At 26.6% G+C, this 13,891-nt stretch overlaps 2 protein-coding genes across 2 annotated transcripts; one reads left to right on the plus strand and one right to left on the minus strand.

Annotated features, from left to right (window-relative positions):
- Positions 1–751: 751 nt before the first annotated feature.
- LOC104646059 (uncharacterized) lies at positions 752–1,810 on the minus strand. The gene has a single exon (XM_069292082.1). It carries the CDS (start codon positions 1,808–1,810, stop codon positions 752–754), a length of 1,059 nt encoding a protein of 352 aa, XP_069148183.1.
- Positions 1,811–4,615: 2,805 nt separating this feature from the next.
- On the plus strand, positions 4,616–13,284 carry LOC138340662 (uncharacterized). The gene has a single exon (XM_069292584.1). The coding sequence runs from the start codon at positions 11,873–11,875 to the stop codon at positions 13,034–13,036; it is 1,164 nt and encodes a 387-aa protein (XP_069148685.1). The 5' UTR covers positions 4,616–11,872; the 3' UTR covers positions 13,037–13,284.
- The last annotated feature ends 607 nt before the right edge of the window (positions 13,285–13,891 follow it).

Here is a 13,891-nt window from a genome sequence, read left to right on the forward strand (position 1 = left end):
TGAGAACAAGCAGCACAAGAGAATTCCTTTGATTAAAGGATATTTGGGCTCTTTAAGGTGTGTCCATGTGAATTCTCAATGATTTTGCGCATCATATTAAATCCAGGATGGCCCAACCGGTCATGCCAAATGATAAAATCATTAAAATTAGTAAACCTTTTGTTTACTACGGCATGTGATTCAACTGTACTTATACTTGTATAGTACAACCCAGAAGAAAATGCAGGTAATTTTTCATGCACAATTTTCTTCTCAACATTAATTGTAGTAATGTAAAGGTATTCAACCTTTCCTTCATTAGCCGTCTCAACATGATAGCCATTTTGGCGAATAACTTTGAAACTTAATAAGTTTCTTTGAGACTTACTACAATATAATGCATTATCAATGCTTAATATTGTCCCTCCAGGTAGTAATAAGGTCGCTCTTCCAGAGCCCTCAATTAATTTTGTACTACCTGATATTGTGTTGACATATGCCATTTTCATAACCAAATTAGAAAAATATTTCTTTTCTTTTAATATTGTATGCGTTGTAGCACTATCAAGAAGGCATACATCTCCATTACTCATCTTGAATCCAACTGACAACTGGGGATTTCTATTAATTTTCATTAAAATAAAATACATCAAAAGAAGGAAGAAACAAAATTAACAACGGAAATTTAAATACTTCAACATAAATAACATGATAATTAAAAATACATAAGTAAAATCTTAACAGACTTCATTCCCCAGCTAAAAGATCAAAATCAGTTTCGATCTCCAAAGAAGTCATCAACTTCCATATGAGTAATGTCACCAAGGCCATCAAAAACATCATCCTTTAAAGCCAAATTTGCTTCAATATCCTTATCATATTTTTGAGATGTTCCCGGCTTATCATCATCTTTAAGAGTCATATGTGACTCAGCTCGAGCATTGGAAGAGGAAGCACCACTTTTATTTCCTTTCTTTTTAAAGGAATTTTGATAGAGCCTTACAAAATGTTCATGTGTGCGACATTCATTCTTCCAATGGCCTTTCATGCCACAACGACGACAATTACTTTTTGAGGGGTTATTTTGAGAACTCATGTTGTTCTCCCTTTTATTATGACCACCACTTTGACGATTAGTGTATCGTCTTTTATCTTTGTCACGTCCCCGTGCATTATTATATCCCCGATGATCATCTCTTTTTACTTTAGATTGATCATGTGCTTCCACCACATTTGCCTCTGGTAATGGAGCAGCTCCAGTGGGACGAGCTTCATGATTTTTCATTAAAAGAGCATTATGTTGCTCAGCCACCAACAGACATGAGATTAGTTCAGAATATTTCTGAAAACCCTTTTCACGATATTGCTGCTGCAATATCACATTTGAGGCATGGAAAGTAGTAAGCGTCTTTTCCAACATGTCCTCATCTTTTATAGTCTCCCCACATAATTTCAACTGGGAGGTTATCCTGAATACAGCAGAGTTGTATTCAATCACGGTCTTAAAATCTTGAAATCGTAAATGCATCCACTCATAACGAGCTCTTGGCAACACTGTTGCCTTTAGGTGGTCATATCTCCCCTTTAAATCAGTCCACAATTCAAGTGGATCTTTCACCGTCAGATATTCAATCTTCAGGCCCTCATCAAGATGATGACGAAGGAAAATCATAGCTTTCGCCTTATCTTGACTCGATGCTTCATTTCCCTGAGTAATAGTGGCATCAAGACATTTAGCAGCCAAGTGAATCTCAGCATCGAGTACCCATGAAAGATAATTCTTTCCAGAAATATCTAATGTCACAAACTCAAGTTTGGATAAATTCGACATAATGAAATTATGAGAGAATATGTGAATCAAATAAAAATATTTATATAATACCTTTGCAAGTAGCAATTTCGTGTTGATAACGTGTTGTAAAGAAAGCTCAGAATATAAGAAGAAAAGACAAGAAGTATAAGATAGAGGAGATAATTTTCTTATTCAAGTATGTATTACAAAAGGTGAATGATATCTCTATTTATAGAGTTGAGATATCACCCCAAAAGCCCCCATGATAAATGTCCAATTAGTAGGTACATAGTTATCCAAATGATTCTTATCACCTTGGGAACATGTATACATGAATACAATTAAGTCTTGAGTAAATCTAAAGGACAATCCACACAATTCCATGGATTTATAACATATAATAATTATTTCAATTTATAAGATATTATTTTTATATTATTTTATTAGGATGAAAAGAACATGTTCTATATATTGAAAAAAAATTGATTTAATTTTCCGCTTAATTTTGTATTTGTCGCGGATCATCAAATGAAACGTATATATTTGTCCTCCTCATTTTTTGAAAGTATGGATGCTTATATTTTTATATGGAACTATTGAACTTAGACCTTTTTAAATATAGTTCTTCAATATGATTTAACAAAAAACATACTTATTAGGTACATAATTTTTTATAAAATTCTTTATCTTTTTAAGAAAATTGTGCAAGTAAATATGAAAATTAACGAAAACCATGTCAATAGTAATGCAAAGAAAAGAACGACTAACTATCTTAATCAAATAAAATATCAATATAAAAAATCGTAACAATAAAATTGAAAAGCAATCAACATTAATATTTCAACAAAAAATTCGATACAAAATTATAGTAATTTTTATTTGTTTAATTATCAAAGAATAATTATACAAACAATAAATAGTGAATATTTTAACTCTTGAGGAGTTAGAAAACTTTTTAAATGTATAATTATTTAGGGCAAATCACAATTTAAATAATGACAGAAAAACAAAGAATGGGAGAAAAAGAATAAGTAAGGCTTTTAGTATATAAGAGTTGTTGTTATTGTTTGTTTTTATATCATATTGAAAGTATTTATAATTTTTTTTTGTCTTCACACAAATTAAAAAAACTCATATACATTTAGAGCCCGTTTGGGTTGACTTAAAAAAAGTAACTATTAAAGTGCTGAAATTTATTTTTAAAATAACTAGTTATGTGTTTGGATAAAACTATTGCACTTGGGAAAAAAATTGTTGATGTTTTTTGCAAATAAGTATTGGTAAACACTTTTTTTTAATCAAAATGTCTGAAATACCCTTAAAATTGTAAACATGATAAAAATTTGTTTAATTTAAAATTTTTATACTTGAAAAAATAAAATAAAAATTATATTTTACATCTATAAGTAATAGTATTTCCGATCATTCATATATTTCTTTATCATCACAAATTATTTATAAAAGGAATATAAATTTATTATTTAAGTTAATTTTATATGCGCAACTTATAATATTAATAATAATAAAAAATAAAATAAGAATCATAATAATAAAAATAATAAAAACAATAAAAATAAATAAATAATAATAATGACAACAACAACAACAACAACAACAACAACAACAACAACAACAATAATAATAAAAGAATTAAGGGCAAAAAGGTAATATAGTTGGTCAACATAAAATGACTTTTAAGTTAAAAAAAAAAATACCCCTCATCTAGCTTTTAGTTTTTAGTTTAAAATAAGTCATTTTTGACATAAAGTTACCTTGATAATTGTTCCTACACTCTAATAAGTTAAAAATTAACTTTTAAGTTAGTTTGACCAACCTAAAAGCTCATCAAAACAGACTCTTACTCAATATATTTCACTAAACTAATACTTCGATTCATTTTATTGTGTATTTTTATGTTTTTTTGTGGTCATTTTATTTAATTACTAAAAAGTTATAAAATAAAAAAATATATATATCATTATTTTAGTACATAACTTTAAAAATCTCGAGTTTTAATAAATAATACATACTCTCTCCATTTCAAAATAAGTGAAATTGTTTAGGCCTTTTTCATAGTTCAAAATAAGTGAATTGTTCCAAGTTTAAGAAAGATGTTGAAAAATTCTATCATTTTTGCCCTCATTTACAATGTTAAATAATTATAAAAGAAATGAATTCTTGAATACAAAATATATACATAACGTCATCAGAAAAATAAATCATTTAATTTTAAAGTTATTTAGAGCGCTCATTTATGAAACAAATAAATGACTTAATTTTGAGTAAATTTAATATATGATGTAAATGAAAGAAAATTTGAAAGAAGTCTTAAAAAAAGAGATAAAGAATTAAGTAAAAAGGAATTGAGGAGACATGTTTATTTAGCAAAAATATAAATAGACAAACAGAATTATAAGTCGTGAGATGGATCAATCCGTTAAAGAAAAGAACAAAGCAACATAGTATTATTTCCTTATTAATTTTAAACAAAATTAGTGTATGTCTTGTTACCAAAAGCTTACAACCACAAATAAAGAAAAAACATATGCTACCATGAAAATGTTCTACGTGCAAATCTTGAATAGTTGATGTACAAATGATAGACTAAAATCTAAATCCATTACATTTTGGGAATACTAAATTTAGAGGTAATGAATAGAACCGTAGAAAGGAGTTGAGGAGATATGTCATTTAAGTAGAAAAAGTGAAGAAACAAAGGTTTCTATAATTTATGAGATGTAGTTAGCGAAAACAACCATTATAATTTTTTTTAGTTGTCAAACGAATTAATTAATGAATAGAGTAAACTCATTTTTTCAGTTTCATAATAAACATAAACAAATATCAATTTTCTCTATAACTTAAGAAAATATGTTTATTGTAATTGGATATTGGAAGAATAAATTTGGTTCTGAAAATTTTTATTAAATTAAAATAATTAAATATTTTATGAAATTTGAGTCCCACAATCCTATATATAGACTAATTTACACAAGTGTTAACCAATACGACACAAAAACATAGTGGAGGGGATCTCATCTCCTTTTTAGACAATTAAAAATCTACAAAAGAAACAAATGTGTTATATCATCTAAATTAGAATGAAAAGAAGCGGATAAAGCAAAACAAAAGATGGTGGAATATTTTTGATAGATAAATTATGTCATATTAACATGTTATATACATAATATATATCGATATAGAATATGGATTGTATATTCAAAAGAAAAAAGTTTATATAATGAAAATATCAAAAGTTTTTTTAAGCAACAAAATAATTCGTGGAAGGTCATGTTGCCCTTGATACAAAAAAGTGTGCTTTGTTATATAATTATTTTCTTGAACAGTACATATCTTGATGGATAAATAAGTAATTGAAAAATTATATAAGCAACAATAAGTGCATCTATATATTTGTAAATTATTACAACTTGTACTCTTTCAAATTTTACTCTGACCAACTCTTGATGAATCTCCCTCTGCAGTTTAACTTTCTTCTTCATTTTGATGAGTAGCAAATTAATTTTTGATCTTCTCTTTTTAACGGATCTTACATCACCTTTAAGCTTTCTTCTTCATCTTGAAAACTTCTGTCTGACTATTATAACACAATAAGAAATTCTAAAAATAATACCTGACCTATAATCAAAAAAAAGTTATTATTGTTGGCTGAATATCAGCCATATGTATAAAGTAAGAGTCTTTTTATTTTTGTCGTCTTGCGTCGGCTGAAAAAAGCCAAATGTACAAAAGTCGTAAAGTAAATAGTTTGTCGGCCAATCATGTAAAAAGTTTGTCGGCCAATTATGTAAAGTAAATAGTATGACGGTGTAATTTATGTGTATAAATAGAGGAGCTTTCCTCATAAATAAAACACACCTTCATCCTTACATCTCTCATCTTTCTGAATAGTCTCTCTTTACGCTTCCACCCCTCCATTGGTATCAGAACTAGATAATTAAATAATTATGGAAAACAAATCAACTATGACAAATGATCCACAAAAACAGGTATACCATTTTATATTTATGAGTAGCTAAATTAATTTATTCCTGAAAATCTCTTGTTAATTATAATTGTTTATCATGTTTGAATAATGTTATAATAACCATCTTTAGAAAGTTTGCTACAGAAATATTCTTCGAATAAGTATGCCCAGACTATGCCATCCTAAGGTTGAAACCGGTAGGCAGAGAAGGCCGTTTAGGGGAGTAAACAAAGTTGAGGCGCTGTTAGGGTAACTAATGAAAGAAGAAAGCTGTAGTAGTGACCAGACGAGATGATTATTAAATTATTATTTTTGCATAATAAGCAAGTATAATTTATTAAGAGGTTGGAAGGAATAAAGTTTTAGTGAAAAATGAAAATAATAAAAATGGAAACATACCTATTAGACGATAATGTTGATTATAAGATATTACTACTCTATATACTAAAAAATTTGAATACTGATATAAAAAGAGAAATTTATAATAAATTATTAACATATGAGATAATAGAAATAACAACCCAAGGTTGGACTAAGTTAATTATACAAAGTATACAAGATGCACTTTATTATGACATGTATGATTTATATGATGATTTAGATATTGGAGATTAAATATGACTGAATATTGGCTAAGGCGATATGGTAGGAATTACAGGTTAAAAAAGATTAGATATCCAGATAAATTAAGTAAGCTTTTTAAAATATTATATAAAAAGTTATGATGAATAAAAATAAAAATACTAAAATAAAAAGAACTAAGATAGATAAAAAGGTAAGAAAAATATGGAAAAAATTAAGATCTTTATATATAGAATATGAACTATCACAACTAGTCAAAACAGATAATGATAGAAAAGATCAATTGATAAACATAATTTCAAAAATAGAATATAAATATGTCTGCTATTTGAAAAAACAGTATGAACAGAGAAATCTATAAACAACAATTAATATAAGAAATAATGGAAATATTGGATGAAAAAGAACAAGAATTACGACATAGAAAAAGAAGATTAGAAGAAAACATATTAGCAGGAGTATGTAATAAATCACTACTAGCACAAAGAAAAGATATATCCATGTTAAAATTAGAATTAGATTGTCTTGAATATGAGTTACAGCATAATATAATGCATGGATTATAATGAATAAAGAAGAATTTGCAGTAGACGAAAAAACATACGAAAATCAAGACGGAATGATAATAAAAATAATATTTTCAAATCTAGGAAGAAGATATAAAAAAATAGGAAATAATTTATACTTAATGTTAGAAAAAGAAACGGCAAAATTAGAAGATAGTTTAACAGCTATGGTAAGAATAACAAAAGAAAATGAAGAAATAGATAAATCAAGAGAAATTGAAAAAATAAAAACACAAGCAAAACAAGAAGTACAAAATTTAGAAGAAATAAAAAATACAAGAATAAGTGAATTAGAAAAAGAATTAGCTAGGTTAAAATTATTATATGAAAATAAACAAAAACAAAAAGATAAAGAGCTAGAATTAACAAATGAAATAAAACAAATGGAACAGAAACTAAATGAAGATCTAAAAGATCTAAATGAAGATATTGAAGTAAATGAAATAGACGGAAATGAAAATGACCAACAATCAGAAATAAGTGATATAAGTGAAACATATACAGAAATTCTAGAACAAATAAATAAACCAAAAAAATTAGAAATAAACACAGGAGATATGAATAGACCTAGTACGTCAAGAGTAAAACCCCCAGATAATAGTCCCAGAAATAGCCCTAGAAGTAGTCTTAGGTGGACACCACCAACTTATTATACAGAAAGTTATCAACAATCAGATAGAAATAATGCAATATGGAACAGTAGATTAAATAAGAATTGGATACCGAAACCAATAAGTGAACAATATAATTTCTTAGAATTAGATTGCGTCACAGACATAAATAAAGCAATATTACTATGGACAGGAAATATATCCAAGCAGTTAATAGATAATAAAATAGAAACAACAAAAACACCAAGATATATAGAAAGAACATTCGTAGGAACGGCAAAATTATGGATAGAAAATCTACCCCCAGAAAGTTTAGAAGTACTTAGAAATGATAAGAAAATGGATGGATCCCCATCAGCAACAAATATAGATATACTAGACAAATATGAATCAGCAATAAGAAATGAATTTGGAGGTATGACCACGGATATAAGAGAACAAAATAGAGAGAAAATAATAAATAGACAACTTATGACAAAATTGGTTATATGTAAAATGTGTTATATAGAAGAATATACTTGTGCATTTAAAGAATATTATTACAAAGCTAAATACAATTTAGACGAAGCAAAAGAAATAAGAAAACAATATTTTACAAAATTACCAGAACCATTTAGCACAAAAATAATAAAGGATTGGAATAATGAAGGAATGGTAGATACTTTAGGAGCTAGAATAAAATTTCTATCTCAATGGTTTACACAATTATGTGAAAACCAAAAAGAAAAATTAAGAATGGAAAAAGTACTAAATAAAAATTTATCATGTTGTAAAAATAAAATGGCACCACAATTTGGATGCACAACTAAAAAACAAAAATCTAAAAGATATAAAAATTATAGAAAAAACAAAACTATATATAAATATAAACAACCAAGACGAAGGTATTATGTAAAAAATCATAAAATAAAAAGACCATACAGACCAAAAAGAAAAATATCCCAATGTACTTGTTATAATTGTGGAAAGATAGGACACATAGCTAAAGATTGTAAATTACCCAAAAATCCAAAAAGAAAACAAATAGCAGAATTAATAATAGACAATGAAAAATATATGCAAATAGAGTACATAGATTATGAATTAAGTGAAAATGATAGTATATATGAAGTATCAGACATAGAAACTGAGAATGAAGAAGAAAATATTAACATAGATAATAACGAAACAGATGAAGAAATATAATGTCTGAAAATGAAATAAAAATAATATCTAAGGAAGAATATTAAGATGAAGAATCATCAGAACAGAAAATTATATTTGATAATACGATATTTGAACAAATAAAAGGAAAAGAATTAGATTTAAGTGTTGAAAAAGTACTAGAAATACCTATTTTAAGAAATTGGTTTAAAAGACAAAAAAAAGAATACTATGTAGTTAGTCAAAAAGAACATATCATAGATTGTAAATACACAAGAGGAAAAGCATATATACCTATAATAAATAAAAGAATGATAAACAAAGAAATACAAGATATAAAAGCTAAAAAACCAATAAAATATGTACATTTAGGAGGAACAGAAATATTAATAAAAGCCTGCTTTAGAGAAGGAATAGATACACCTATAGAAATATATTTAGCAGATGATAGAATTGTACACCCTATAGAAAAAAGCATAATTAGTGCAGTAAAAGGAAACTTAATATATCAAAAATTTAAGTTTACAATAAGTGCTAATTATACAGTATCATTAACAGATAAAAATATAGATAGATCATTAGTTCTATATTGAAAAATGTCTGGAATAGAACTAGCACCAGGGAGCAAATTATTTACAGCAAGATGTAAAAATTTATATATATTAACAACAAAGCATAAAATAACAGCAAGAAATAAAATTAATAAAATAAAAATAGAAAATCTTTTTAAAAAAATAATTACTGTAGTAGACAATAATGACTATAGCTATAAAGAAATTGATATAGGAGAAGATTTAGAGATAGTAAAAGAAAGATTAAGCACTTCAAGCGTACCAAATACATTGACAAGAGCTACCTCATCAAGGATGAGTACATCTAAAAGAAAATATGAAATTCCACAAAGCTTATTAGATAAAGAAGAAATAACACCATATCATTATTTCATAACAGGAATAATAGACCAAAGAAAATATAAAATATTAATAAATACAGGACAAGAAGAAAATTATATAACAAGAGAATTAGTATTAGAAGAAGAAATTATAAGAACAGGATATACATGCCCTGGACTACCTAGTGAGATAGTGAACACGAATGAAGAAACAACAGAAAAAGAAATAATTATAGGAGGAATACCCTTAGTAATACAATTTAAAATATATCAAGGAAATCATAATATTACATTAGGAATAAAATGGTTAGAAAAAGTCAAACCATACAATATAGAAAATGAACAATTAACAATAACTTTTCAAAATAAGAAAATAATTATAAAAGGGACAAAATGATTAATGAAAATATTTATACTTGCAAAAATTATAGTAGAAGGATATTACAACAGATATTATACCCCTATGATAGATACAGGAGCAGAAACGAATATATGTAAATATAATTGCTTACCAGAAGATAAATGGAAAAAATTAAAAACACATATGGTAGTAACGGGATTTAACAATGAAGGAAGTATGATTAAATACAAAGCAAAAAATATAAAAATACAAATATGGGATAAAATACTAACAATAGAAGAAATGTATAATTTTGAATTTACTACAAAAGATATGTTATTAGGAATGCCATTTCTAGATAGATATTATCCACACATAATAACAAAAACACATTGGTGGCTTACTACACCATGCGGGAATAAGATAGGAGCAAAAAGAGTAAATAGTAAACAACGAAAACCTATGGAATGGATAAAAGGAAGTGAAAAGATAAACCAAGAAATGGAAAATATAAATAATAAACAAATAACGCAATTAGAAATTATTATATTTGCTATAGACAAAGTCAAATTAATTAATGAACAACTAGAACAATTATATAGTGAAGATCCATTACAAGGATGGGAAAAACATAAGACAAAAGTAAAAATTGAATTAATAGATGAAAATAGTATAATAACACAGAAACCATTAAAATATAACTTTGATGATCTAGAAGAATTTAAAATACATATAAATGAATTGTTAGAAAATAATTACATACAAAAAAGCAATAGTAAACATACAAGTCCAGCATTTATAGTAATAAAACACAGTGAACAAAAAAGAGGTAAAAGTAGAATGGTCATAGATTATCGTAATCTAAATGCTAAAACTAAAACATACAATTATCCTATACCAAACAAAATACTAAAAATAAGACAAATACAAGGATATAATTATTTTAGCAAATTTGACTGCAAATCAGGATTTTACCACCTAAAACTAGAAGAAGAATCCAAACAATTAACAACATTCACAGTACCGCAAGGTTTCTATGAATAGAATGTTTTACCTTTTGGATATAAAAATGCACCAGGTATATTCCAACATTTTATGGATAACTGTTTTAACCAACTAGAAAACTGTATCGTATATATAGATGACATATTGTTATATTCTAGAACACAAGATGAACATATAAGATTATTGGAAAAATTTATACATATAGTAAAAAATACAGGTATAAGTTTGAGTAAAAGAAAAGCAGAAATTATGAAATCACAAATAGAATTTCTAGGAATACAAATAGATAAAAATGGAATAAAAATGCAAACTCATATAGTACAAAAAATAATTAATATTGATGAAAATATAGATACAAAAAAGAAATTACAATCCTTTCTAGGATTAGTAAACCAGGTAAGAGAATATATACCAAAATTAGCAGAACATTTAAAACCATTACATAAAAAACTTAAAAAAGATGTAGAATATCATTTTGATAATAAAATAAAAAACATATAAAAATTATAAGAATCTATGTAAAAAATTACCAAAACTGTATTTTCCTGATGAAAATAAAACATTTACTTACATTGTTGAAACAGATTCGAGTGATCATAGTTACGGAGGAGTTTTAAAATACAAATATGAAAAAGAAAAAATAGAACACCATTGTAGATATTATTCAGGATCTTATACAGAAGCACAAATAAAATGGGAAATAAATAGAAAAGAATTATTCGCATTATATATATGTTTATTAGCATTTGAACCATATATTGTTTACAATAAATTTATTGTAAGAACAGATAACACACAGGTAAAATGGTGGATAACAAAAAAGTTAGAAGATTCAGTTACAACAAAAGAAATAAGAAGATTGGTATTGAATATATTAAATTTTACATTTACGATTGAGGTAATAAAAACTGACAAAAATATGATTGCAGACTACTTATCAAGACAGAGTTACATAGCCAGGACAAGATAATCTTATGGAAAACATACTCAAAACCCTAACTACACTTTGTACAAAAGTGGATAGTATGGGCTTGAGAATTCAAAAGCTAGAAGAAAATGTAGAATCTACAAGTCAGCAGCATGACTATAAACATGCGGAGCTACGTCGTTCGGCAGACGAAAAACAGCCAGAGCTAGAAGGAGAAGTTGGGAAACTCCGAAAAACCCATAACAATGTTTGTTCAGATACAGCTGCAGGTACAAGTAAAAGAACTAGTGAAAAACCAAAGAACACAAACTTAAACCAGTTATTTGCAAAACCATTTACCCAAAAGCCACAAATGCAAATACCAGCAGAACCACAAACATCAACCTATGCAGTAAGCCTACAAAACGACAAAAAAAGATATAACTATATTACCCAATCTTACATTGAAAACATATACAAAATCCAAACATACCTAAACCTAAACCCAAGATCTACACAAACAAAAAATCCCGAAGAAGATTATATAACTCAGAAACTACAAGGATATAACAAACTTACTGCACAACCTAAGACCAACCCCAACCTAGTAAAAACATGTTATAACTACGGACTACTAAATACAGTATACACATATACCGGAGAAGAGATAGTCGGAATACCAGAATTACATAGAGCATTTCTGACATATAAAAGAATTACCAAAGGAAATTTATTCTATATAAAATGTTATACAGCACCAGCAGAGATATTATACGAAGAGATAAAATCACCAATACAGGTGGTAAAGATAGGATTAACAAAAGATATGATTATTCCAGAAGAAATAGAAAAACAAAATGAGATACCAAAAGTAGAAATACCTAATTTTTATGCAAATAAAAGAATAATTGGTATAGCTACGATTATACAAGAGCTAGCAAACAATTATTTAAATGGCAATGCTATTTGGAGCTATTATGCAAGAGATCAGGTAATGATATATGCAAACTCCAAAGAATTAAGAAAATCAGATATGGATGAAGTTCAAAGATGGATTTTGTCATTGTTACAACCAGAAGAACAACCATCTACGAGAGCTTTGAAGAAAGGATTTATTTCAGAAGGATTATTAATAAGGTATTGCAAACTTATCAGCAACAAATATCCAGACCACAAATGCTCCAAATGCAACGGAGAAGACAATGTGATACCTACAGTTGATTTAGGATAAAGATAAAAAAAAAGTTATTATTGTTGGCTGAATATCAGCCATATGTATAAAGTAAGAGTCTTTTTATTTTTGTCGTCTTGCGTCGGCTTAAAAAAGCCAAATGTACAAAAGTCGTAAAGTAAATAGTTTGTCGGCCAATCATGTAAAAAGTTTGTCGGCCAATTATGTAAAGTAAATAGTATGACGGTGTAATTTATGTGTATAAATAGAGGAGCTTTCCTCATAAATAAAACACACCTTCATCCTTACATCTCTCATCTTTCTGAATACTACATCTTATTTAATTAGAGAATTCAAATGGATGGATATTTTTTTTTTGTAATTTTCATGTGATATAATTATATGTAATGAATATAATTGTATTTATTATTTTTTTAATAAATTGATTAATAAAAAACATGACTAAAAAACTCAAAAAAGGAAGAAAAAGATAGATAGTTTTCTAGGTCATTAAAAGGTAACACATCACCTTGTTTATATCTATCTTTATCATATATATAATTTTTTTTGTATCGAATTAAGTAATATATATTTTATATAAGTTAAATAATAAAGGTAAAATACTTAAAATATTTTTAAAAAAAATTTCTTTTATAATTGTAATTAGAAGAAGGATAAAAAATTTAAAATTCTTTTTAATAATAGAAATTAGAGAGGTATGAATTATGAATAATTACTCTTTGAAGTTGGCATGTGAAGAGTCTTTATTATAAATATTTCTCCATTAAAATAATACTTATTGTAATAAATTAAATAATAATTTTTACAATAAAATAATCAATTTAAATAAGAAATAAAAGTCAATAAAATGAAAAAAAAATATGCGAAGATCATAGAGAAGTGTCACATCACCTT

This window comes from Solanum lycopersicum, chromosome 12 (assembly GCF_036512215.1).
Source record: "Solanum lycopersicum chromosome 12, SLM_r2.1".
NCBI lineage: Eukaryota > Viridiplantae > Streptophyta > Magnoliopsida > Solanales > Solanaceae > Solanum > Solanum lycopersicum.

Bases quoted from the DNA above. Each gene is read 5' to 3' on its own strand.
- LOC104646059 (XM_069292082.1), bottom strand. From the start codon at position 1,810: ATGTCGAATTTATCCAAACTTGAGTTTGTGACATTAGATATTTCTGGA.
- LOC138340662 (XM_069292584.1), top strand. From the start codon at position 11,873: ATGGAAAACATACTCAAAACCCTAACTACACTTTGTACAAAAGTGGAT.